This window comes from Papio anubis, chromosome 1, assembly GCF_008728515.1.
Source record: "Papio anubis isolate 15944 chromosome 1, Panubis1.0, whole genome shotgun sequence".
Taxonomy (NCBI): domain Eukaryota; kingdom Metazoa; phylum Chordata; class Mammalia; order Primates; family Cercopithecidae; genus Papio; species Papio anubis.
Window position 1 is genome coordinate 130,653,289 of NC_044976.1, and position 27,483 is coordinate 130,680,771.

The 27,483-nt window shown below is 47.5% G+C and overlaps 2 protein-coding genes across 17 annotated transcripts in view; one reads left to right on the forward strand and one right to left on the reverse strand.

Annotated features, from left to right (window-relative positions):
- The first annotated feature begins 2,885 nt into the window (after nt 1-2,885).
- Nucleotides 2,886-12,873, forward strand: PEA15 (proliferation and apoptosis adaptor protein 15). 3 transcript variants are annotated; one of them, XM_003892919.4, is made up of 4 exons: nt 2,886-3,086; nt 9,051-9,224; nt 10,608-10,763; nt 10,920-12,873. In XM_003892919.4, exons 2-4 carry the CDS (start codon nt 9,053-9,055, stop codon nt 10,982-10,984), a joined length of 393 nt encoding a protein of 130 aa, XP_003892968.1. In that variant the 5' UTR covers nt 2,886-3,086; nt 9,051-9,052; the 3' UTR covers nt 10,985-12,873. The 3 variants fall into 3 exon arrangements, with proteins under 3 accessions (XP_003892968.1, XP_031510359.1, XP_003892970.1); XM_031654499.1 differs by lacking the exon at nt 2,886-3,086 and adding an exon at nt 6,123-6,198; XM_003892921.4 differs by lacking the exon at nt 2,886-3,086 and adding an exon at nt 8,778-8,823.
- A 336-nt stretch (nt 12,874-13,209) lies between these two features.
- DCAF8 (DDB1 and CUL4 associated factor 8) overlaps nt 13,210-27,483 on the reverse strand; it is a 46,913-nt gene continuing 32,639 nt past the window's right edge. For 13 of the 14 annotated variants that reach the window (XM_009184831.4, XM_009184786.4, XM_009184814.4 and 10 more), the window contains 7 exons: nt 23,052-23,124; nt 22,523-22,580; nt 21,903-22,010; nt 20,127-20,257; nt 16,334-16,453; nt 15,807-15,923; nt 13,210-15,191 (listed from right to left, as the gene is read on the reverse strand). In XM_009184831.4, the coding sequence (XP_009183095.1) occupies nt 15,075-15,191; nt 15,807-15,923; nt 16,334-16,453; nt 20,127-20,257; nt 21,903-22,010; nt 22,523-22,580; nt 23,052-23,124 (724 nt within the window). In that variant the 3' untranslated portion in view covers nt 13,210-15,074. Of the gene's footprint in view, nt 15,192-15,806; nt 15,924-16,333; nt 16,454-17,921; nt 20,258-21,902; nt 22,011-22,522; nt 22,581-23,051; nt 23,125-27,483 lie in introns of those variants that run through there. The other variant, XR_004177993.1, reaches the window with a different exon arrangement.

Sequence of the window (27,483 nt, forward strand, 5' to 3'; positions counted from 1 at the left end):
GATTTGGTTGCAGACAAAGGAGCTGAGGAGGAGACATTTCAGTCAGTGGAAATATCAAGCACTGGCAGGATGTGTTTGTCATATTGGGGGCACAGAAACCAGAGAGACAAGAAGAGAAATTCAAGTTGTGGCCATGAAGCTGGGTAAGCATAATGGGGCTGGGTTGTAGAGCTGTTTGAATTGAATCCTGCCAGCTGAGGAGGCAGGGCAAAATTTAATCTGGTAGTGATAAGCAGGATGGGGAGGGGAGATGATAGAGATGCCAGAGGTAAGGAGCCCAACCCATAATCAGTGACTGTTATAATAATTGGAGTGATGTTGGGAGAACATGGACCCAAGTGGTGGTCATGGGAATGGAGAGAAGATAATGTATGCAATGGGGATCTCCCAGACCTGGGCCTGCTGGAGGTCTTGGCAAGAAGGACCCACAGTTTTTCCAGAATAGGCCCAGGCTGGGGTAAGCAAAAAGGAGTTTAGGGGGTTGGGGATGGGAGGGCCAAAAAGCTAAACAAGCCCATAAAAGATATACATTTTATATTTGAGATGATGCCCATAATTTTGAATATATATATACACACTTTTTTTTTTTTTTTTTGAGATGGAGTCTCACTCTGTCGCCAGGCTGGAGTGCACTAGTGAGATCTCGGCTCACTGCAACCTCCGCCTCCCAGGTTCAAGCGATTCTCCTGTCTCGGCCTCCCGGGTAACCGGGACTACAGGCACCCTGTAGTAAAATACAAAAAAGTTAGCCACCACACTTGGCTAACTTTTTTGTATTTTTAGTAGAGATGGGGTTTCACCATGTTGGTTAGGCTAGTCTTAACTCCTGACCTCAGGTGATCCACCCGCCTCAGCCTCCCAAAGTGCTGGGATTACAGGCGTGAGCCACCATGCCAAGCCAACATTTTATTTCTCATGGATCAGGTGTAAAGTTGTTGCTGGGAGACTTAGAGGATTTCTAAGTATGGAAAGATGAGACCTGAGATTAAATATATTTTCACTCTCCACAAACAAGTCCAGGAAGTGTTCCTGGAGAAGGTGGCAAGGGTGTAGAAAGCACAAACTATGTGTTCATTCCAACTTGTCGCTATTTAATAAATGTTTAATAGTAGTATGGGCACTAAGCTAGTATTACAATAATATTGTGGAGCTTACTGTCTAGCATAGGTCAGTGGAAGGCCCCGGTCTAAATAATAGCTCCTATTTTTTAAGCACCCATCTGTGCCAGTCCCTAGAGACTTACTATTTCTGAATCTCAGAAGAACCCTCAGAAATAGGCATCGGCACCCTCATCTGACCGGTGAGGGCACTAAGGCTTTCAGACATAACTTGCCCAAGGAAGGGGTGGAACTAGCATGCAGCCCAAGGCCCCCGGGTCTTGTTGCCTCCAGACCTGAGCCTTTCACTTAGAAACTACATGAGTCGGCCAGGCGCGGTGGCTCAAGCCTGTAATCCCAGCACTTTGGGAGGCCGAGACGGGCGGATCACGAGGTCAGGAGATCGAGACCATCCTGGCTAACACAGTGAAACCTCGTCTCTACTAAAAATACAAAAACTTAGCCGGGCGAGGTGGCGGGCGCCTGTAGTCCCAGCTACTCGGGAGGCTGAGGCAGGAGAATGGCGTAAACCCGGGAGGCGGAGCTTGCAGTGAGCTGAGATCCGGCCACTGCACTCCAGCCTGGGTGACAGAGCGAGACTCCGTCTCAAAAAAAAAAAAAAAAAAAAAAGAAACTACATGAGTCTCAAAGATGGGTCAGCGAAATAGGTTTTGTCCCTACAACACAGAGCAAACATGATATATACAAAGGCAAATGATTAGGGTGTGACAGGGAATGCTGGGGAGAGGAAACAGCAGAGAAAGGCTATGAAATCCAGAGCAGCAGGAACTTGAGCCTCTTCTAGGAGTGGTGTAGACCTGAGAAAGGAGGGGCTCATTTGAGGTTTCTGGAGGAGTTTCTGCCAGGTAGGAACTGAGGCGAGATGGGGTGATCCTGGAAGTGGCACAAACATTGAGGGGAATCCCCCAACCTGGGCCTGCTGGAGTTCTTGGCAGAAAGGACCTACCCAGGGTCAGACTTCTTTCCAGGGCCAAACCCTGCCCAGAACTGAGACCAGACCCCTTAAGCTATAGAGATGGGGGTGAAAACAGATGCTTCTCCAATTCTTCCTTTCCTCTTTTCAGTCTGGCTGAGAATCTGGGGGAGGAAAGTCCCTGGGGTAGAAGGGAAGTGAGAGCTGCCACACTGGGCCTGGGCAGAGGGGCAGAGCTAGGAGACAGAGCTAAGTGTGGCTTTGCAAGTTGTCTATATTTGCATGCTGAGCTCACTGCTGCTCTTTTTCTCCCCAGAAAATAAAATTACATCATGGTAGGGGGAAGGCAGGAGTGGGGCATGTTTGGGAAAGGTGAGAGGAATGCAAGAGGGCCTGCAGGCATCATCCTGGAAAGAGAAGATCCAGGGCTCCTCAAGACCCCATGTGGCCCGGACCCCTCACTCCCAATGTGGATAAGTCTGATCAGTCATTTACCACTGCGCCCCTGACCCTTAAGGCAAGGAAATAAGTTTTTACAAATATCAAAGCCAGCAGCTAAGAGAATCCAGCCCCCAAAGACTTTCCAAACCCCTAAACCGAACCTACTCTGTGCCTCCCAGGGGTCCTAGGCCCCGTGGTCATCCAAAGGTCAAAAGGGGAGGAGGGTGCCCTACTGGGTAATAATTAAATATGAGAATTGTTTCGCAGTTCAGGGGGAAGAGACCATCTCTGCTCCAGCCCTTCGCCCAATTCTGTCCCCCATCCTAGGAGTCTTCCAGAACCCCAGCCCCTCTGTCCCCCGCCCCCTCCTGCCTCCCCCTCCCTCCCCCTCCTCCCGCCATTCCCCGCCCCCCGCCCCTCCCCGGCTCTGACATCACCGGCCAGCCGGGTGGAGTGAGCGACGCTGGGCTCGGGCTCTGGCTCCGCGGGCGGAAGAGGCGGCGGCGGCGGCAGAAGCGGCGGCGGCGGCGGGAGCCGAGGAGGAGGTTCCGGACGCTGCTCAGGAACCGGGGACTCAGGAGTGCCCGCGCCCTGAGCGCTCAGCTCCAGAGGCGGTGAGAGGGGCGGAGAGGAGACATGTCGCGGGGAAGGGGCAGATTTGGGGGTCTAGGCTTGGAGGGGCAACGATCTGGGACACCGGGGCCAGACGGGGAGCGTGGGGACCCCGGTCGAGTCCACTTTGTGTCAGGCCCCACGGGGTCCGTCCTTCGGTCGGTGCGTCCTGAGCGCCGAGCGTGTGTGCTGGAGGCGGCGTGGCTCTGGCCAGCCCATTCCACGCTGAACGGCAGTTTGAGAGTCGGACCGGGGCCTGGGGATTAGGATGCAGCCTGCTTCCCGCCCAGCCGGCTTGGCCAGGCCAGCGCCCGCCCCTCCCTCCCCGCTCAGGCTTCGGACTCGCCTCCGCTGGCGGTCTCCCGGCCCAGCCCTGTCTGGGTTCCATGTGCCCTCACCCCCAGCCCACTGCACCTGAGGAAGAGGTGGGCTTGGTGGAAAGCTTGTCCAGAGGGAAGGAGGAGCTGGGGGTGTAGAGGAGTGATGTATCTAACGTAAAAACCCTTATTAATTTCATATAATCCGTGTCAAAACTGACAGGGAAACACGCACACCTATAAGGCACGCCAGCACACACAGTGACACACACCCATGTGACTTATACACATAGTCTAGCACACTCCAAATCACAAACGTCCCTGCACTACGCATCCGGCCGCCCACCACACCCCCACTCTGTGGGGTGGGGCATCCCATGAGGAGTCTTCTGAACTGCGGGCTCCAGGTCATCAGTCCGACAGGACAGCTGAGTGGACAGAAAGGGCCACTGTCCCCAAATCCATCCTGATTTTCTGGCAGCTTTTCCTAGCCCCTGGCTTCAGATTGTTCCTCTTTAACAGTGGGGAAAGATGGGAGAAAATCTTGGTCTCATTCCTCTAAAACAAGGAGACAGGATTTTGCGGGCTAATGAGAGTAGGGGCTTCTGGTGGCCTCTCTTCCTGGGTCCAGTTAGGGCTTAGGGTGCTGGGAATGGCTAGTTTCTGGGTAAGAGTGGCCAAGGGATGGAGGAGGAGGGGGTGGAAGAAACGGAGAGGAAAAAGAATGGGTATGAGTCAGCCAAGAATGGAGCCCGTCAGAGAGAGAATGAGAGGAATGTGTGTGAGAAGCAGATAGACATCTCCAGAGAGGTCCAGAGATAGTCAGGGAACCAAGGAGAGGGAGGAAGTGAGAGACAGAGATGGTCAGAGAAGTGTGAGAAGTGCTTGAGAGTGCACTAAACAAATCAGGGAGGATGAAGGTGGGGGAAGACCACTGGGAGTTAGGGAAAGTGGTATGTGTGTCTGGGCCCCAGGCTGTCAGAGCGATTAGCTTTAATTGCTCTTCCCTTTGTGGTTAAATACTCCGTTGGGGAAATTGCCAGTGATGCCCTAGGCTGCAGGCTTCCCTGGTTGCCTACTTCCTCAATTCCGTGCCCATCATGTGTGGATGTATTATCATGCATGAAGAGGGTCACAGAATCAGAGCGCCTCACTCGCTCACACAGATCCTCACCAACAATGTCATGATGGATATCTTCACCAGCTGGTAGGCAGCCAGCCACTGAATCTCCAAGCCACTCCCACCAAACTTACTCTGTTTTGTAGCAGGGATGCTCACCCCTTCCTAATTGCAGCTCTGAGTATTCAGATGGGGACACTGAAGCACAGATCCAGGAGTCCTAAGTATTCATTGCTATGACTAAGTTGGATAGGTGAGTAGGAAATGCTAGAAGGGGTGAAAGCCTATAGAAAGGAAGAAAAGAGATACTGAAAGATGAAGTAGAAAGGAAATGGATGACGAAGAGTGAGAGAGATGGAGAGAGATGGAAATAGAATCAGGGAGTGCCACACCAGAAGAGTGGAGACAGAGATGGTCTGGGGAGAGTCCTAGGCCTCATTCCCCTCCTCACCGTCAGCCGGCCTTCCTCTGCCCTGCCTGATCCAGTGCCAGCTATCTCCTGATGCCCCATCTTGCGTCTAGCTCTTCTCTAGACTAAAGGCTGAAGGCTAATCCCTGTCCCCATGCCCGAAAGTAATCCATTTTGCTTCTTGGACTGAACATTTTGGGGCCCAGATGTCCTGCCTTTCGTCACTTCCAGGCTGACCCTGGAGCCTCAGAACCCTCAATTTCCTTGTTACAGGAATAAAGACAACCGCCTCCTCCCCCGCAAAGCTAGATAAAAAGCTTAAAGAAGAAATCGAGAATGATATTAAAGGAAATAAACTACAGGACTGCTTGAATTTGGGGCCCAGATATAATTTAAAAGAGGAAAGCTGGACCCCTACTCTCTCCCTTCCAACCCCTCTGTCTCTCCATGATTACTTCCAACTTCAGGCAGAAGACTGACAGACTTGAGTGCCTGGGAGTCCCCTCTTGCCCAATACAGGGACCTCTAGGTCCTTGCAGCTGTGTGGGATGGCCCCTCCCCTTAGCCTTAGGCAGCTGCAACAGATGTAGAAGAGGGAGGGGCAGCAACTCCTAATCTTCAGGCTTCCTTCTCGAATTTACAGAGGATTTGGAACCAAACATTAGAGAGAAGGGATAATCTACCACGACTTAATGTCAAAATGCACAGAAATTCTTTTGGTGCTGCCACCTCCTCCACAGGTGGTTATCCCAATTGCCAGGCTTCTCAAAGCACTCCCAGGGCCTGACTCTTCTTACCCCAGTGCCCATGGAGCTCCCACCTGTCCCACCCTAAAAGGTCAGTATATAATGGTCCTTACCTCCTGCCCCTCTTCCCCAGCATCCTCAGTTGGTTTGACCTTTGTCAGGGCTGTGCCTGGGGCCAACTTGGAAGGAGAGGGAGGCAGGAAGGAAGGAAGGTGTGAGGAAGCGGTGAGCAGAGCACAGAAAGCTGGGAGGGAAGAGGACTGACTTCCTGGCAGCCAGGGCTCCGGTTCCTGATTCCTGCGCTGGTATCCTGTCCCAAGAATGGCCTCCGCCCAGACTGCCTGGTGATCCCTGAGCAGCTCTCTGCACTGCTCCAGAGATCAGGAGGATTTTTCAGAGCCCAGAGAGCAGATTTCTCCACAGGCTCTAAGGAAATCTGAATCTCTGGTGAGGAAAGTGACATGGAGGATGAAGGAAACAAGCTCTGCCAAGCCCCACCATGGTCAGGCCAGACCAGCCCAGGTACAACAGTTGATCAGTGAGAATTGACAGCAGTTCCCCTAAACAACACTCCCTTTGCTTCTGCCATACTAAGGCCTAGGCAAATGTATCTCTCCAAGAAGGGAGGCAACAGGGTGGCCTTTCCTTGTACCCTCAGGGGGCCTTACTCCTATCCTTTCTGTCCCTTCTTATTCACCATTCCCCACACCCCTCCCATCTAGTGGTGTCATTGTCCTAACGACTGGGGGGTGGGGGGACCCAGAACTGAGGTTGCCATAGTAACAGATGAGCTGAGGTTACAGCCTTCTATAGTTGACTATGCTCTCCTCTCCCTCGCCCCCCCATGCCTCATTTGCAGCCTTAGTCTCTTTCTGTCTCCCAACTCCAGCTCTCTTCCTCCATTCTGCAGGCTTCCCTCACCCCTCTGGATGTGAGCCTGTGGTTATATGCCTTCTTACACATGCTTTTGGCTGGTTTAGACACATAAAAACACACACCACAGATACTCACAGCCAGTGCACCCACAGCCATATATCCAGTGCTGGCACATACACCTCCATTACCGGAACATCCAAACACACCCACAGACACCCAGCCACTGCCTCCTCCAGAGCTGTGCCCACAACCCAGGGATGAGCATCCATAAGATCCAAGCACACACACATTTCTCCTCTGCCACTTTAACATTCCTAACCCCGTCTCTCTTACGGGCCTCTTTGTATCTTTCACTCTCTTAGAAAGCTCCTACCCACTGCCCCCAAGTCTTTGTGGGTGAGTGTGTTACACACATTAATCTCTTCCCGCCTACCTCCTCTGTAGATCTGTTTTAGATTCAAAGCCCTAAATCTTAACTCCTCCCGACACACACACACACACACACACGCACGCGTGCACTCTTTCCTCCTGCAGGATCTGTAATATTTACAAACTCCTTCCATATGAAAGCAGGGAAGTATAACCCCCAATCCTGCCCCATTTCCAGCTAAGGGCTTGACCCCAGAGTTTCCTCCATTGGGGCAGGGTCTTGTCTCCTGCTGCGCTTTCCCTTCCAGCTCTACTCATGCCCCCCCAACCCATTCTTATCTCCATCTCTAGTCCCCTCCCCATCATCCCCCTCACCCGTATCCCCCTCCTTCTGTCCTTGGATTATCAGTGGAGTGAGGGGGGTTGGGCTCCAGAGCCTGCTGCTGTGACCTAGATTTCAAGACAGAGACAGTTCCTGGTGCTGACAGTCAGAGAGCATTGTTCCTGGCCCGGCCTGGCAGGGCCACTGCTGGGCCCTTCTGTCTGGTTGCACCTGGGTGTGCAACTGAGCATGCCTATGACTGCCTGTTTCTTGCGGGGGTCATGGTAGCCCTGCTGTCTGGCTCATTGTCTGTTTGTGTCACGGTGCCTGCCGCCAAGGGAGGCTTGTTTATTCTGGTCCAAGTAGGGGGCTGGGAATGGGGACTTCTGGGTCCGCATCTCTTATTTTGTGATCACCATGCCAATCTCAGTTCCCCTGCAGTAGAGCAAGAAGGAAGGAAAATGGGAGTGTGTCAACCAGGCCCCTTTGATCTGCCACATTCCCAGCCTAATGCTGGGGTGATTTGCGGGCAGCCTCAGTCAGGGACGAGGTCATCTTGCTGCTTGCCCACCCCTTGGTCTAGTCGCATACAGTGTGTTTATGATACAATTTACTTTTTAAAACATGCTTTACTTTTCTGACTAAAAGAAAACAGATACTCATTGTGGAAATAAGTTCCATTTTTGAGCTCACCCACTAGTGTCACATTTTATGAAATCCAGAAAGTTCATTCAAATATCTGACCTTCTTTCTTCTGTCTTAGCCACAGTTCCTATCTTAGTGGAAGGAAGGCCTTGAATGTTTTCTACTTCTCACCTAAGGATCACGAAAGAGGGATGGGGTGAAGGCCTAGGTGAGATCTGGCCTTGCTGATCTCATCAGACCATGCTGAAGGTAGTGCCAGTAGGATGTTGATGCAAGAAGAGGGGGCAGTCCCCTTTTGCCATTCTCCCAAAGCCGCATCTAAAGTCCCCTCCCTCCACCACCCAGCCAGCCTGGGAACTGGGCAGGGGGCCAGAGCCAGTTGCTTGGTATTCTTGGGCATGGGGGCTGCAGGCACAGCACAAAGGGTAGGAGAGAGCTGAGTGGGGGCCTGGTAACCATCAGGGGAGAAAATGGGCTCCACAAAGGTGGGGGTGGTCCTTGCTTCCCCCACCTCGAGCCCTAATGACTGAATACAAGGCTAGCATGGAGAGGCCAAGGAACCACTGGACCAAGCAACTAGGCATCCATCCAAAATGAGTCATTAGTGGAGTGGCGGGGAGTTGAAGTGAGGGACCCCTTTGCCTCTAAGGCAGAATGGGGAAGCTAGAACACACAACCTCCTACCAAACCCTCCAGCTCCTTCTCAGCTTCTCATTGCCACAGCAAGCCTCGCCCTGGTTGTTTTGGAGTTTTTTTTCCCTGACATGGGGAGGGGTTGGAAGTGGGTGGGGCGATTCTGGGGGGGGACTTGGAGAGAGCGGGTGAGAAAGTCGGGAGCAGGTTGCTATGGTAACCGCCTCCTCAGTCAAGGGAACTGTTGCCAGGGTTACTGTTAGAGGGGGAAAACAGAAGAAAAAGATGGTGGGGGGAAGGAGGTATGACTTGTCACTCTAGGCTGCTGCCTGGCTCCTAGCATCCTGTCTACCCTGACCGCCTCCCCTAGGTCTTCCTTTTCTCCCTCAGCCCTAGCCACCTCCAGCCTCCATGTTCCAGGCACATGCCTGGTACGGCAGAGTGGGGAGTAGGAGGGTAGTGCCGGGGAGTAAACCAGACTCCGTACCTTAAGCTCAACTCCTATTCCTTTGTTGCCTCCCAACCCCAGTCATGGCTGAGTACGGGACCCTCCTGCAAGACCTGACCAATAACATCACCCTTGAAGATCTAGAACAGCTCAAGTCGGCCTGCAAGGAAGACATCCCCAGCGAAAAGAGTGAGGAGATCACTACTGGCAGTGCCTGGTTTAGCTTCCTGGAGAGCCACAACAAGCTGGACAAAGGTGGGGGAGGGGAGCACAGGGGTCCTGTCATCAGTCTTTCAGGCTCAGTTCATTCAGCAAACAGAGATGAGCTCAAAGCTCTTACATCCACAATGTGTACCCCTGAAGGCAGAAGAGAGGTGCTCTAAGAGTATGGGGGCCTTAGACATTTTTCATTGTGCCCCTCATCAGTAAAAAATGTTATTCAGATACTCCTGTGCTATTATCACATACACAACAGAACGTAAAAACAATCTAACAATAGTAAAATTTTAAGTGACAAAAATTGGGAAGAATTCTAGACAATAAAAATAGAAGAATACTTGAATGAGGGGAGAACTCGAAGTGTAATCTCATCTGGTAAATAGTAATACTAATCTTTGTTAAGCACTTTTTAAAAACTGGTAAAATTTAAAACTACAAGTTCTAACACTTTCTTATCCACTTTGAGAGACTACTGCTTGGGGAGTGGGGTCTATGGATTAGACTAATCCCACACAGCTGGAGGCTTTAGGGAAGAATTGGTGTTTAAGATGGCCCTGAAAGGTGAGTGGGATTTCTAAGGCAAGATCCAAAGGAGGGCATGTCAGGCAGAGGAACACTGTCACAGAGTATCTAGTGTGTTTGGAAATGCAAGCAGTCCTGCTTGGCTTGACTAGGATGCAGGGTGTTTAGAAATGGCTGGGAAGGTAAGGGTAAGACTGTGTTGTAGAGAGCCTGGGTATTGGATAGGTGAGGTGAGTGAACTCAGAGCCCTTCAGATACACTATTCTGACTGCTGTGTGGCTGGCAGGGAGAAAGTATAAAGGAGGACATGTTACAGTTAGACTATGGCAACAGTCAGAGGGGAGGAGCCAGGGAAGAAGGTCTAAGGGCATCTATAATCTCCTGAAATTGGCCAAGCCATGGACATCATCCTTCTGGTGGTGTCCATACTTTCTCTCATTTAGAATAACCTTTCTCACCAGGCCCAGATTCTCTCCTGGGTTGCCTAGAGATTCCACTCTGTTGGTCCTACAAGTGCTGTCAGCAAATTCTTATACTTACTTGGATGGAAAGTGGAAAAGGATGGGGGTGGGGATGGGGTATCTGGAAGTCAAGTTTTTCTTTTGTCCCCTCCCCACAACATATGGGAGCTAGTATCCAAGCTAAACCCCTCATTCTAACCACAGTCTAGAAACTTCACTGACCAATTATCTGTCCCCCCTGCAAACAGTCCCCTGTATTGTTGTTTGGGTGCCTTAGCTTTCTTTTACTGGATTAGTAGCCCCTCTTCTTCCAGTGTTGTACCCTCCCATAACCAATGTCAGCAACTCAGCTTTGGTTCCAGGTCCCTAGTCTGGTGGAGTAGGGGAAGCTGACCTCTACAGCCTAGCTCTGACCCTATCTCCTGCCTTCCTCCAGACAACCTCTCCTACATTGAGCACATCTTTGAGATCTCCCGCCGTCCTGACCTCCTCACTATGGTGGTTGACTATAGAACCCGTGTGCTGAAGATCTCTGAGGAGGATGAGCTGGACACCAAGCTAACCCGTATCCCCAGTGCCAAGAAGTACAAAGGTAAGAGGCCACTCCTTTAACTAGCTGCACCTCTGCCTCATCCCGTTGACTATCCTTGGAGTACTTGAGTTTTGGGAGAGTGGAGGCAGATGCCCAATGGGCCTGCCTGGCATCTCCCATACTGCTGTCCCTGGACACATCCCTTTTTGTCCCCAGACATTATCCGGCAGCCCTCTGAGGAAGAGATCATCAAATTGGCTCCCCCACCGAAGAAGGCCTGAGCAAGGGGGAGGAAGAGGAGGAAGGTTGGACCTTCATCAGACCACTCCCTTCCCCCATCCTCCAGGGGAGGGGGCAAGGGCAACCCACCATCTACCCACTTACTAACCTGGTCCTAACCCCCTTACTGTGCGCGTGTGTGTGCGTGTGCGCACGCTCTGGCTGTCTGTCTATATGTCTAGCTCATCTAGTTCCTCTTCTTAAGGGGATGGGGGTCAGGGGCTAGGGGAGGGGGCTGAGTTTCCCCACTTTAGGAGGAGGTGGGGGCTATTTCTATGCAAATAGAAATCAGCACATTCCTCCTACTTCCCTTTCCTCCACTCTCCCCCCATATCTTTAAAGTGTGGAAGCAGAAAAGACCTGCATTTTCCTACATTGAGGAGCTGACATGGGGGTAAGGTATGGGAGAGGTAGGTGGATCCAGGGAAAAGCAGTGGGGAGGGAAGGCAAAGAGGCCACTCAACCCCCACCTGGAAGGGGCAAAGAAAAGCCAGAGTTCCCTGTTTGTACTCCTGTGCTGGACTAGCTGTTTCCTGAGTACCAGCAGGTCCCTTTTTTGCCTCTCATGGGCCTAGCATAGGTATGAGCCAGGGATCCTTTCCTGGCCCCTAAGATCAAACCCCATGGAGCAGCCAGCATTAGATGCCCCCACCCACCTGTACTCTGGAGAGACTGTGCTGGGAACATGTACCACTGAGCCTGAGATGGGGATGAGGGCAGAGAGAGGGGAGCCCCTTTTCCACTCAGTTGTTCCTACTCAGACTGTTGTACTCTAAACCTAGGGAGGTTGAGGAATGAGATCCTTCGGTTTTAACCTGCATCCTGACCCCACCATCTATAGGGTCCCAACTTGGTTATTACAGGCAACCTTCCCTCTCTCCTTGGTGAAGAACATCCCAAGCCAGAAAGAAGAGAAGTTAACTACAGTGTTTTCCTTTGCACTGATCCCCACCCCAATTCAATCCAGGAAGGGACTTAGGAAACCCTTCTTTACTAGATATCCTGGCCCCTTGGGCTTGTGAACACCTCCTAGCCACATCACTACAGTACAGTGAGTGACCCCAGCCTCCTGCCTACCCCAAAATGCCCCTCCCCACCCTGACCGTGCTAACTGTGTGTACATATATATTCTACATATATGTATATTAAAACTGCACTGCCATGTCTGCCCTTTTTTGTGGTGTCTAGCATTAACTTATTGTCTAGGCCAGAGCGGGGGCGGGAGGGGAATGCCACAGTGAAGGGAGTGGCAGAATCAAATTGCTACATAGTCCAAACAAAAAAGAAAGCTTTTTCAAAAAACATTTAATTCACATGCAGTCTCAGAGACTATTTAGACAAAGTTGAAGTTAGGAGCTTTCAGAATGTGAGAGTAAAACTTTAATGGGAGGGGAGGGCTGGCTGCTGGAAGAAGGAAGAAGCCAGACTGGTTAGACAGTATTCTTAACTCCTAGCCCAGCCTAGCGTGTCCTGCCCCTCTGGCCACTGCTGCAGACACCTGCCTTAACACACACACCTCTAGGACTCCACAGTTTTGCCTTAAAGGACCTTCCCAAGTCTCCCTTTCCCTGTCTGGCTTCTCCCTTAAGAAGAGAGAGATACTTGTAGAATTGGGTGGGAGGAATGAGCATAAACTGTCCTTCCATTTGGGATATGTTACATTAGAAAGAGAATAAGGAGCCTTTCTTATGGAAGAAATGGGAGAAGAGAGACAGGGTTATTTTCAGCAGAGTCTAGTAGTTTCTCTGTAAGGCAAAATAATCTAAAAAGACTAACCTGCCCACCCACTCCTTATATTGCTGTGAGATTGCCCCTATCTTGTGCTCTTCTGTCTGCAGTGTGCACGGCCTTGTTCTAACCTGGAATAAAGGTGATTGATTGTATTGTAACTAACTGATTTTAAAATTTCTGTGAGTGATGAGGATTTTGGAGCCTTTGAATCACTGGGAAGGGAGGGGGAACAATATTTATGCCCCAGAACAAGGACTGGGAAAATACCCCGAGTGTATACCCTCACCCCACCCAATCTCCTAAGTATCACTGAGCTAAATGGAGCGTATCCTACTTCCAACAGTCTCCAATTGGAGCCCAAGCACTGGAAATACGGGTCTCCCAAAATGGACTTTCTAACACTGTATCATGTGCAGAATCAGAGGGGTAGCTACATTAGTAGGAGCAAAAACCATCCATTGTGAATAAATGGACCACATACCACACAGAGCAGCAGTCAGGGGGAAGAAAAGCTTTACTGGGAGAAAATACAACAAATTCCAGAGTGCATGGTTTTTAGCCCACCCTATCACCCCACCAGCAATAGGAACACAGACCACTCAATCACACATTCCCTACCTCAGGGAATAAGTACAGCAGCCAACATCTGGTCTGAGAGCTGCTGGGAAAAGGGGCAGGAGGAAGAAGTGTCTGGGAATACCATTCTCTCACTCTTTTCCCCTCCTTCCTGGCCTGATTTAGTAGAATCTGACTGTCCCAGGATACAGAATTCTTGATTGGATCTTGTGGAAACTGGGGGCAAAAAAATAGCAGCAAAAGCACTTAAAGGCAAGAATTCAGCTGGGACTTTCAGACTCAGTGACCAGTGATAAGACAAGTGCCCAAACTCCAGCCACTGTAATCAGTCCTTAGATTAATGACTTGTTCCTCAATCCTAAAATATCAAGAGGTGGACAAGGTTTAAGTCAAACCCAGGAAGTCTTTCCCTTCACTCTTCTATGAAGAAGGGAACTGGCATCAAGTTGGATGGCTTAAAGATCAAGCAGCTAAAGGTAAGAGAGACAGAGAGAGAGTGTGTGTATGTGTATGGTGTGTGTGTACGTGTCTTCTGTCACACAAAGTACCACAATAGTCTGCAGTGGTGGCACCACCCTAAAGTATTTTAAGTTTTAAAGACAGGCCAGCCTCTGGTTAGAAGAGCCATCCTTGGAACCCCCTACAAGACTTAAGGAGAGGTAGGAGATCTGAGGCAAAGAGCTGAGAGGAATTTCCTGGTTTTCCCAACCCCCACACCAAAGCAGGGAACGAGGAAGGGTAGAAATGAGGATCCTTCCATTCTTGAACCTCCAAAAACCTAAAGGGTAAGTCCCAATCTCTAGTGACCATACATAGAGGTAAACTGACCCCAGGTGTCACCTCCACACCATTACTCTTGTTCACTCTTAAGTCCCTTTATTGCATTCATAGAGAATATATAGGTATTTAAACTTTGACAATAATTTTACCTTGATACATCCAAGTTTGACTTGCTTTTTAATATATTTATAGATATAAAATTAGGCCTCTAACAGTGATAGGGACAGGGAGATTGCTGCCACCAAACAATGTTTTTTAAAAAAATAACAGAAGAGGTAACATCCTTCCTATTCTTCCTTCACGTCTGCCCCTCTCCCACCTCTCCCCAACCTCCCTCACCTGACGTATTAGGGGGTGATGGGATGAAGAGAAGAGAGTGAAGGATATGTAATCAAGTGCAAAACACTGTGATAAGTACAAAGAATGAATAAGGTGGATAGGAAAGTGAAGAGTGTGGGATGGTTAGGGGCTTTAAGGACTTCCCAGGAAAATAGGATTCTGGGATGGGGTTGCTGAGGGGGGGAAAAACCAACTGTCATATACTTTTAAAAAACAAAGGAAGAAAAGGTCAAAAACCTAAACCAAAGAGAGAGTGGCACTCTTGCCCTCCACTCTGGCCCCTTGGTACTGAATAGCCAGTTGTTCTACCCACCCCCCCTGCCCAACAAACAAGGGAGCTTAAAGAAAAAGAAACCCCATTCCCTATCCCAAACCAGTTAACAAAATAGGCTTCCCTCTCCTCTCAAAAAGAGGCTTTGGGGAGAGGCCATTTCTACTGAGTCCTATGCACCTCTCCATGGAGCCCCATTCCAGGGGTCAACTCCCATTCCTAGGTACTCTGTTGGTTCACTCCTCTGGTTTGTCCTTCTCCTGGGATGTCTTTCTTTTATCTAAAGCAAAAAGTCCAAAGTGCGTTTCTGCTGAATGTAGGACCTGGGACAGGAAAGGGTTGCCCAGGCAGGATCAGATTGGCAGCCCCAGCCTGCCCCACCTAGGTATGAGGCCTCAAGATGGCATGCACTGCACCCGGTCAGGGCCCTCCTCCTCGTCCGATGTGTCTGAGGAGCTGGGAGACTCATCAGAGTCCGCGTCTGTGGCCCCAACCCCAGGTTCTCGCCAGCGCTGTGGATGGGAAAGGCTTGTTAGTAACTTCCCTGGATGGAACAAGGACAAGCCTGTTAGGTCTTAGCTAGAATATAGATGCTTTAGGCCAGAGATCAGCAGAATTTTTCTTAAAGGGCCAGATAGTAAATATTTTAGACTTGTGGTCTATATGGTCTTTATTGCAACTATTCAACTCATTGTAGCGTGAAGGCAGCCACAGACAATACACAGAATGGGTGTGGCTGCAAGCCAATGAAACTTTATTTACAAAAACCAGCAGCAGGCCAACTGCCAGTCTGCCAACCCCTGAACTAGGCCTCTTTTGGCATAAGAGGAAAAATAGAAGGGTCACACCGAGACTTGTTATTTCTTCTCAATTCCCTCCTCCACCCTCCAGCCTTTGCCTTTATGAAGATAGGATTACACATGGATGGCAATGGACAAGAGTAGATACCACCCTTTTCTGCTGATGTCTCTTCCAAGGCTGTATCAGGGATCTGATGGAGATAGAGGACAATGGATAGGAAATCCAACCAAGATCACCTGATTCCTCCTTAAAGTCACTACTCTGGAACTTTTTAGCCCTCTTAAGAGGGTCACTCCCTTGGGAACTCATTTCCAACCCCAGCTTACCCGGTGATGGCGTCTCTGTCTCAAGTGATGCATAAGGAACCACAGCATGTGACTATCAAACAGGTCAGGGTGGTGCAAACTATCTTCATCCCGCTCCCGCTTGTTCTTCTTAATCACCTGGAACCCAAAAAGGTTGGGAAGAGGGGGCAGCAATGAAGAGGAACCCGGGACCTGATCAAGAAGGCTGATCTTCTACCCCAATAAAAGCTAACCGTTAAGTTGAAGTGGAGCTACATTAGATTAGGAAACGATGCCCTAGGTTCAGCTGCTGCAAAGGTAGCAGGCTTTAATATAGAATAATTCTTAAAGATGCTCCTTATCCCCATCCTATTACAAATTAGTGCTACTTCACAGCTGCCCCCTGGAGCAGGACTATTCCCACAGAGGAAATTACAGGAATGTTGGGGAGGGTGTTAGAGCAGTGCCTTTAAAGAACTGGGCAGCAAGTTATCCCTCCCTATGACAATTAAGAATCAACAGTATGTGGATAAGCAGAAAGAAAATAACTTCTGCAGTCAGCCACTTACATCTTTTAACCCTGTCAGCTCAGTGGAAGCTTCAGCTGTGGGTGCCCAGATCTTCACATCATGGTCTAGGCCACTGGTTGCCAGCACAGGCAGGTGAGGGTGGGGCTCAAGACAGTTTACCTGGTCAGGAAGAAAGGAAAACAGACTCAGTAGTGTGTGGTAGTAGGGTTTAAAAACCACTACTCACCTTGAGCCAAATAATTGCCCTTGATCAGGGCTGATGCAGCTGCTGGGGAAGGGAGGCCCACCCATCCTGAGCCTAAGCCAAAGGGCACTGGGGGTAGAGAAACCAGACACAGACTGGGTATAAGACCAGGCACATCAATCATTTCCTATGTTTAGGTCAGGGGTGGCTTCATCCCCAGATACAGCCCTAGGGATGGGTGAGTGGACTGCCCAAGCTTACTGCTGGCTTCATAAGACAATGAAATCCAGATGACCTCATTCACTCCAGATTCCAAAGCTCCAACTTGCCCAAGGCTGGAAAAAACCATCTCAGTGGCTTTCACCAAATGGCAAATAAATTTTAAAAAATGAAGCAAGCAGCAGCTGCCAATGAACCCCCAGAGAAGAGTCGGAGAACAACTACATTCATTTGGCACTGTTTACTAGAACTGGAGGAAGGCACAGGCTGAGAAGAGGAGGCTGAGTTGCAGGGAGTGGTGGGAGTGATGGAGGCTCATGTCTGCTTGAGAGAACCTTGCACATCCCAGGGGGAGCATCCTACTACCTGCCCTGAGCACAACAGGCTCAGCTATAAAGCAGCACATTAAAATAAAGCAGCTTCTTGGGGCTCCCATAGCCTCAATCTCAGTCACCCTCTGGGTAAATTCACTGAACAAGGCAAAAGAAAGAAACTACAGCAGGAAGGCCTTCTAGCTTAGGCAGTTTCCTTCTGTCTGAAAGGCACCCATGCCCCCTGCTGTCTGACTTGGAAACATGAGCTTCCCTAAGGGAAGGGCAGGGAAGTTCCTACCCCATCCAGAAGAGTTAGTTCCAGATCTAGCTGCTAAAGCATTTTGAGTCTTTTAGTGAAAGGAGGAACACATAGGAAAGGCACCCTGCCTTGCAGCTGGCCATATAGTCCAAGAAAATAACTTCTTTTAGTTCTCTCTGGACCAACCACCTCCCCTGCCTCACCTGCACAGGCAGCTGAGGGTAAGTCAAGGGCAGGCATGGAAAACAGAGCTGACCTACAGACTTCCCACTTTGACTCCATCTTACAAATAAACAAATGCTCAGAAAACACTGAAGCTAAGACTGAGCTTATGAATAAAACAGAAACCTCATTCTTTATCTCCTCCCATTCCACACATCAGCCTATTGTGAAGTTTATCTTTGGGCTGTTTTAGGCAGTGCAGTTCAATGCCTGGAATAATATCTATCTCTAGTAATGGACAACTTACACATATAAACCTGAACTTTTTCATCTATCTCCTAATAAGCCCTTGTTACAGACCTGTACTCTTTGAGCTAGCTCTGCTTGAATAAGTCAGCAAAATAAAAAAGCGCAGGGGAACAATTCCTTGGAACTTAAGACTAAGGAAAAAGCCAGTGGCAAGAGGAACAAGAGAATAACATACAGTACCTGAATTGGAGCCTGCGGGGGGAGCCGACAGAGAACTTCTGGGCCAGAGTACCTGGTCACTTCACCAGACCTGTCTGAATGCCAGGACTTATCCTGTCAATAATGCCTGAGCAGAGAAAAGAGCTCTGGCCTTAGATGACTGGGCTGGGGGAATGTAGAGAATGGGATCAAGCATCAAAGTGCTCTTGGGAGACTAAGGGGCTGTCCTCTGATACCACCCCCCATTCTTGTCCCTGTGAAGCTGAATGGGAACAAAGAAATGATCCTCAAATCAGAGTCAGGAGATCTGGGCAAGTTAGAAAATAACTTCTAAGATCTTTGGTTCTAACATTCTACGTTACAATTACATTCTACTCTACATTTACAATTTGCATGATATAGAACTGCTGAGTCTACTACATTGAAACTAGTGCCTGGTGACCCCCACTGCTGGAAAATTAGGACCAAAAACAGAACAGAGGGAGCCAAGTAAAAGACCACATCGATCATTCAGCTTACACAGAGACAAGAATATGTAAGGAAATTTGCTTCAGGGGGAGCCTCTATATCTCTTATTCTACTTATTTACTCTTAGGACCACTAAAACTTAGGCCTAAGGCCCACCCATCCCAAGTAAATGCCTTCCTCACCTGGGCAAATGGGTTAATCATCAAACCCTGGCATTGGCTGAGCTAAAAGCAAACTGGCCTGCAGAATGCTTTTGGAGAATGGACAAATGCTGGCCTGGCAGAGGGCATTCAGCCCTGCATCTCTCTGGAACAGAATGCAAGGCAATAGCTTATGTCAAGAAAAAATTCACTGGCCCCTTCTGACTTCCTTTCTCTAAATGCCTATTGCATAATTCCCATTAAGACTCAAGTGTTTTGGGTTTGTTCACTGCAGATGACACAGGGGGACCTATGGAAGAGTAGGAAATGAAGCAGGGAAGAGTGAGACACATCTTGAACTTCTAGATTCCTCTCCATTTGTATTCAAACGTAAAAACCCTAGATCTATGCAGGTCCCAGGTCCCCAAAATTTAGAGGAAACCAGAAGAAAATTTGAAATACCCTCATACCAGGGCAAGAAAAACATAAGGAATGGGATCCTGATTGCAAGGAACCATTCTACATTCTAAAACCACTCTCTGAAAAAAACTTCATCAAGAGATGGCTAGGCTCTTTAAAGTTCCCCACAGCTAAGAAGGAATAAAAAGGAAGAGAGACTAAGCTGTCTCAGTCATTCCTTAGAGGTCTTGGGTAACCAGACTATTCTAGGCAATCAGTATAATTTAGTCTTTCAAACTGTCTTTCCATCTCCTGTGGTCCAAAAACCTTGTAACAGAAAGCAACTGAACTCTTTCCTAATTCTAGGTCTCAAAAATGGAAAAAAAAAAAAAAAAAAAAAAAAAGATAAGGTTAACCAGATACATCTTAAGAGCTGATGGCTCTTCATTCTCTAACTCGATTCTCACTCTTCCTTTTTGACCTAACTCCACAGAGGTCTGCAGAACTCAAAGGACAGGCAGACTATGATATGATCATGGGTTATACAGCAAGCAGACTGCTCAGCTACTAGAAAAAAATTACATTTGCTTTCTCCTTACATATACACATTTATATGTGTTTGTTACCTATTTGAATGTAAGCATGACACTTCACCCCTAAATACTTCAACATGTATATCTTAAGTACAAGAATATTCTCCTACGTAAGTAATCAAATCAAATACATTTAATATTGAATACCATGTTATCTAATGCATAAACCATATTCTAATTTTCCCAACTGTCCAAAAAATGCTCTTTATAGTTTTTATCTGCTGATCTAAGATCCAGCCAAGATCACTACTTAGTTTAGTTTAAAGGGAAGAGACACAGAGAAATCTTTAGCCTTGTGTAGGAGGGTGTGCCCTGAACACTAACACTTTTTCATTTGGAAAAGGTGCATGCCTAGAGATAAGTTACATCACTCAGGACAGGACAGAGGTTCTTCCCTAAGATCCCTTTCTTGTCTCAATAAACTGTGCTTTACAGGGACAGAAGATAGGAACAGGAAGAAAATACTCCATCAAAAACTCAGCACCCCCAGGCTAACTAGCCTTTTATGGCTGGTTGGACCTCTAAAACATGGTATTATGTAGTCACAGAATTCAGTGTCCCTGCTAAAACCTACCTTAATGACTGGAGAGATTAGGGAGCCAGCCAGCTCAGCATACCATACTCACCACGCCTCCCTTGTCCCCCTCCATGAACTGAATAATCTGGCAGGATGATTTCTCCCAGAGGAAGATGTGCCCACAGTCACTACCGCTCACCACAAACTCACTCTTAGGGCCATAGAAATTGACGCCTTTTACTGAAACGATAAATGAGGGAACAAACCACATGAGGGTTGGCATCAGGCCTATATATATTCATCTCAAAGGGAATTTAATTATTCACAAACTCTAAATCAGCTGAGGGCCAAAGAATTATTTTCATTTTCTCAAAACACATCAAGAGATTATGCATGTTTAACAGATAGTTGTAAGAATCACAACAGTCCCAGAGATGATTTATATTCTCCCAAAGAGCTCGATCCTTAGGGCAGAGGAATCTGCAATCCTTTAGCAGCAGCCTCAGTCTCTAAGTTTATACCCTAGCAAGCAACCACAGGCCTCTCTAATCCCTTACCTGTCCCATCCTGATTCGTCCCAGCTGTGTCCACTCTTAGGCAGTACTGTCTTATGGCCTAGGATTATCTTTGGTATGTGGGCTTCATTGGTACTTTGTCAATATTTTTGGGGTCATCAGTTGATCTGAGACTGATGAAGGCCACAACTGCCTCAAGAAGCAAGTCATCTGTGCTTGCTACCATTAACAGGGTTCCACTCTCCAGAATCAGTAAAAGAAGCCAAGAGTTCCAATGACTATGGTCAGTACAATATTGGCCATGAGACTGGCACCCTTCCTTTATCTGCCTGTGTACTGAGATCCAAGAACAGATTTTTCCCTCCCTTCTTACCAGCTCAGGAAAAAAACTAAAAGGAACTGCTATCTCCAAGACAAAATCATGACAGGTATCTGTTAGGAGTCGTAACAACAGAGTAATGATTCCTCAACTTTTCTGGACATTAGAATCATGTGGGTAGTTTTTAAAAATCTCAGTGCTCAAGTTCCATCCCATCCCTACTAAATCAGAATATAGAGGGTTAAGGCCAAACTTATTTTTAAAAGAACATCAGGATTGGGATTGGTGGCTCATGCCCAGCACTTTGAGAAGTCAAGGCAGGCGGATCACTTGAGCCCAGGAGTTAGAGACCAGCCTGGGCAACACAGTGAAACCCCAACTCCACAAAAAATACAAAAATTAGCCAGGTGTAGAGGCATGCACCTGTAGTCCCAGCTACTCGAGGCTGAAGTGGGAAGATCATCTGAGCCTGGGAGGTCGAGGCTGCAGTGAGCCATAATTGCATCACTGCACTCCAGCCTGGACAACAGAGTGAGATCCTGTCTCATCAACACAAAACAAAACAAAACAAAACACATCAGGTGATTTCAATGTGCCCCAAAGGAACAAAACAGGCCAATCTTGGGCTAGTTACTACCACCATTCCTCCTCTTCTGCCTCATCTAAAAGAATAGTTTACTCCTCCTCCTAGAGGTGTAAGGTCACTCCCTATTTTAAGCAATTCAGGACCACTGACTAAACAGGGCTTTCCCTGACTCCCTAAGACATTTGTGCTTATTTTGAAGTTACCTGAAATCTTAAAAAACAGTCTAGTCTCCTTATGTCCAAACCAATTAGAAGCAACATTATTGGAGTGGCAAGAGATGCTCTTGAGTGCATTCCCCTCTAGCATAGTGGAGAAAACATGAAAACTCCAGCCCAATTCAGGATAATCGCTCAGTGCCCATGGCAACACAGGCAGGTAGTTTCTATTTCTATAACCTGAGCAAGACACTGTGGTTCCCCAAAGCCAACAGGCTTGGGCCACAGAAACCTAGGAAGACACTCTTACCTGTGGCATTATTTCTGTGGCCCTTGTATCTCTTAACATACTGGGCCCCATCACTGTGAGAGGAGTTGAAGAGGTAAATGTCTTCATCATTGTAACTGGCCAGGAGCTCTGCCAAGAACAAGAACATAGCAGTGAAGGCAAAGGCTGAAAAAAGCAGGGACCAGGAGTTGGGGGTTGGGGTGGGGCTTCTTGCCAGTAGTGCCCCCTCCAAATACCCAGGTGTAGCACCCATCTTATTTGGAACACCAGGCAAGTCCGACTGTACAGGGTAGACTAGGAACACACTGCCAACCCAGGGGCAGCAGAATGCTCAAAAAGATCATACCCATTAACTCAGGAATGAGTCAAAGGCATAAGAACCTGCTCAGGCAAGCAACCTGGGCTTCAGGACAGGCCCTGCCAAATATCATCTGCAGCATTCTGCAAATGGTACCTGGCATTTCCAAGGGTCATCTGCTGTATCCTCCCGCTATGTGCTCACCATCAGCAGTTACTCCCCAGCTGCTCTACTTGGAGCTATAGCACAGTGGTGAGCACTGGAGGGCACATGCCTCACTGGCTCAGCAGCTCCCTAGACAGAGGGGGCATGCCAGCCTAGGAGCTGGGCCCTGCTCACGTACCTGTGCCGTCGTGGCTGTACACAAGACAGGTGATGTTTGCTTTGGACTCACTGTTCACCTGCAATAAGGAGCAGATACTGACTGATGCCCCACCCCCCCATTTGTTATACCATCTTCAGGAAACCGCTTTTCCTTCAAACTCCCCTATATCTTCTCCCAGAGATTTGAGAAAGACAGACAGAGACAAGAGTACAACTGATGAAACATGACCACCTCAGGGGGTAGCATCTTGGGGCTTTCTCTTGGTTGCCATCTGTGTGCTAGCCATTTTATGTACACTGTCTCATTAGTCCTCACCATCAAGGTGCAAGGCAGTTATTTTTATTTCTATTTTGTCAATTAAAAAAACTGAGCCTATCAGAAGTGAAGTGACTGCCAAGATCACAAGGCTGGTAAGTGGTAAAGCCAGGAATCAAATCCAGATGACTGACTTGAAAGTCCAAGCTCTTCCCACCATACCAACAAGTTCAGGTGCAGCCTTGGGGTTGATCAGGGAAGCCTGGAGCAACTGGCCCTTCATGAATCTTACCAGGTGATGAGGACAGAACTTCTTGAGTACTCCATTGTTCTCATTCTCATCAATTTTCCTCTGGTCATAAATCCTATAGTTGGAAAGCAATGAAAATGTAAAAATTTACAAACAAATCCCTTAACGAGCTGCAATTTTATATAGTGGCAGGAAACTGCCAGCTGGATGAAAATAAACAACATTTTCCAAACCAAGTTCTGGCTTGTGCTCTTCTTAAAGGGCATCCCTTTTCCAATCCATTTCCCAAGTCTTTGTTTTGTTTGTTTGAGACTGGGTCCTGCTCTGTCACCTAGGCTGTAGTGCAGTGGCATGATCCCGGCTCACTGCAACCTCTGCCTTGTGGGTTCAAGCGATTCTCTTGCCTCAGCCTCCTAAGTAGCTGGGACTACGGGTACACGCCACCACTCCCGGCTAATTTTTATATTTTAGTAGAGACAGAGTTTCATCATGTTGGCCTGGCTGGTCTTGAACTCCTGGCCTCAAGTGATCTGCCTGGCTTGACCTCCCAAAGTGCTGAGATTACAGGGATGGGCCACCACACCTAGCATCAAACCCTAAATCCTTCATCCACGTACTTCCCATTTTAAGTGGCAATCCTCAATTCTGTCAGTTTGAAGTTGTTTATCTCTCTCCTCAAGTGTTATATCACATACTGATAATTTTCACCGAAACAACTAACATTAGTATGGAGCTTTTTATGTGTACATTACCTACAGAAAAGGGTTACTCACGGGCAGAAACCACGCTTAACGTAAGTCAGTGGGTCCGTAATCCCTCCTTGAAACTTTATTTGGCCTGTTCTCCCTCTCATACCCCACAATACTTATTAAAAACTACCACCCATATGCTCAAGACTCCCTCTCCTTTCCACATTCTTATCAAGCACACTACACCTTCACCTTCCTTCCTCTCTCTAATCCAAGCTTTAAACTCAAATATTTAGGATACACATATTATGTGTCAAATATTATGCTAGGTGCTAAAATTACAGTGAGGAACAAGACAGATCTACTAGTATCTGTCCTCACCCAGTCTCCTCCAATCTCAGGGTCAATCTTTTGACAAACGCTCTTCATTTCATCCTTCCAGGGACCTTGTTTGATGATTATCTAATTTCTCAACCTCTTCCTCATCACCAGTTGGCCACTTTCTAAAAATCCTTCTACTGACTGTCCTTTCCTACTATTGCTTTTTTCCTCCTTCCCCTTACAGTCACACTGTAAAAGAACGATCAATTCAATATTTCCACTTCCTTATTTCCTATTCACTTCTCAGTCCATCCTAATCTGGTTTTGGTCCTCAACTCACCACTGAGACTTTCTGGCTGAAGTCATCAGTTAATTATATCCATTTGTCAAGTAGGTATAAGTCTAGAGCTCAGAATAAGTGTGTGTCTGCAGACACAGATGTAAGTCATACATCCGTGTATAGGTGGTAGTTAAAGCACTGGTAATGGAATTAGATCTCCAGGGGAAAATATAGAGAGGATTTTCCCTTCCTCCTTTAGAATCTCTGGCCTCTTTCAGAATACAATGAAAACTCTAGTCCCTTCTCCCCAGAAAAATGCACATAAGCACACTTTCTAGAGGTTCACATAATACTTGTACCTCAAGTTAAAATTCCCTGGTATAGAGCAAGATGAGAGCTGAAGACTGAGATGCTGAAGAACATCAGCATTTAATGGGTGGAGAAAGGAAGACACACCCATGAACAACACTGAGGAGTGGCTGGACATCAAGGAGAGAAGGCGTTTCAGGGAAGGAGTAATAATGTCAAGAGTAGAGAAAAAGACTTGAAAAGTATCTTGTTGGCTTTGGCAGTTAGGTTACTGATAACTTAAGCCTTGACATCCCCAGCTCACACGATCCTCCCGCCTCAACCTACCAAGTAGCTGGGACTACAGGCACACACCACCATGCCGGGCTAATATTTTTATTTTTTGGTGGAGACAGCATCTGCCCAGTTTGGTCTCAAATTCCTGGCCTCAAAAGATTATCCTGCCTCGGCCTCCCAAAGCGCTGGGATTACAGGTATAAGCCACTACACCCCAACTAAGTGTTTATTAATAACCTACTATATTCTACATATGATGCTAGAACAAGGTTTGGCAAACTTTTTCTTAAAGGACAAGACAGTAAATGTTTTAAGTTGGTCAAGAGGCAAACCATCTAATCTCTATTATAACTATTGAATTCTGCCATGTAGCATGAAAGTGGTCATAAACAACATGTAAATGAAGGCCATGGCTGTGCTCCAATAAAACTTTATTTATAAAAACAAGCAGTACAGTTTGTCAAGCCCTGTGATAGAGACAGTAAGCACAGAAAGATTAATACAAACTTTCCTACTACTTTCTGAACATATGATAGGTCCTTGATAGTTTATATTTTACTTTATTTTCAGTTATTTTTTTTTTGAGACAGGGTCTCACTCTGTCATCCAGGATGGAGCGCAGTGGTGTAATCATAGCTCACTGCAGCCTCAAACTCCTGGGCTCAAGAGATCCTCCCACCTCTGCCTCCCAAGCAGTTGGGACTACAGGAGCATACCACCACACCTGGAGATATTTAATTAATTAAAAAACTAAAATGTTTTAATTTTTTTTTTTTTGGTAGAGACACAGTCTTGCTATATTGCCCAAGTTGGTCTTGAACTCCTGACCTCAAACTATCCTCCGGCTTTGGCCTCCCAAAGTACTCTAGTTTTATAGTCATGAGCCACCACACCAAGCCCCTTGACATTTTAAGTCACATAAGGAATAGTTTTAGCATCCTCTCCATACCTTTACCACATCTCTTCCCACATGCCTTCAGGCACCCACTAATTTGTTACCCTAAGTCTTCTGTACCTGCCTTTAATCTAATGTTCTCTCAGTGTTGCTGATTTTGGCTTAATAACTGGGAAGCGAAGAGATGACTTACTGACTGTGCTTCATCAATCAGGGCCTATTCTTAATCCTTTAGCAATAAATTTTCATGTCAGCCAATCACACTGCCAAATTTACCACTAAAGAATTCATCTGATATATCCTCTTTTTCTTTACTCCTATAAATTCTTAAAACTAAGCTAAGCAGGAATTAGCTTAGCTTAGCAGGTATAGTAGGGACTCATACCTATACCTCCTCTACTTGCCTACTTTTTTTTTTTTTGACCACAGGCCAAAAAGCATGTCTCCCCAGAGCTTCCCTTAAATACTTTTTAATAACCCTAAACTAAAATTCAGTATTTATGATGCAAAAGCTTTGAGGATGAGTAAGCTATTTCTCTGTATTCCCTTGAAGTAATTTCTTTAGGCTAGGAGTGAAAGTTAGTGATGTTATGATATAAAACATTCAGCAAAAATGTTTTCAAATTTATACCAGAAGATGAGCTGTTCGGGTTCTTTCAAAGAAAGAGTAAGAAAGGAGAAACCTCAAAACATTCAGTTGGCTGCGCAGGAGAGGTGCCAGAGAAGTTGAGTGTAACCTAGTGTCAGAGAAGAGCTGGAGTGCTGAAAGGGCTACCTGCTCAAGTAGGATCAGTGTGCCTCAAAATCTTCATGTAGCCAGGCATGGTGGTTCACAACTATAATCCCAGCACTTTGAGAGAACAAGGCGGGTGGATCACTTGAAAACAGAAGTTCGAGACCAGCCTGGCCAACATGGTGAAACTGTATCTTTACTAAAAATAGAAAAATAGCCAGGCATGGTGGCACATGCCTGTAATCCTAGCTACTTGGGAGGCTGAGGCATGAGAATCACTTGAACCCGAGAGGCAGAGGTTGCAGTGAGCCGCGATCAAGCCACTACACTCCAGCCTGGGCAAAAAAGTGAGACTCTGTCTCAAAAAACCCAAAAATCTTCACATAACTTCTGCCAAGTAAATGGCCAATAGAGGATACTGAGGCTGATAAGAGACAGAAGATTTCAGTATTTCTCCTTGTGTTGAAATGTTAAAACTCTTAAGTCCTACTCTAACCCTGGGAAAGTATCAGCTTTGGGTTAAGGCAATATGAACTACAGTTCTCAATACAGCAAATTCCTACATTCCCCTCCAAACACCTTGGTCCTAGTGGTGGAATTCGTTAGAGACACAGACTTTTCAAGTAACCTGGAGCTCTAAGTAGGAACTCCCAACTCGAAATTTCAGTGAATGCTCAACTTGGAGGAGGTAGCAACTGAAAATGTGTAAAAGTGCAACCCTTTTTGATCAACAGCTTCTTATCTTAAAAAAAAAAAAATCAGCCGGGCACAGTGGCTCACGTCTGCAATCCCAGCACTTTGGGAGGCCGAGGCGGGTGGATCACCTGAAGTCAGGAGTTCGAGACCAGCCTGGCTAACATGGTGAAACCCCGTTTCTACTAAAAATACAAAAAATTAGCCAGGCGTGGTGGCACGCCTGTAATCCTGGCTACTTGGGAGGCTGAGGCAAGAGAATTGCTTGAACCCGGGAA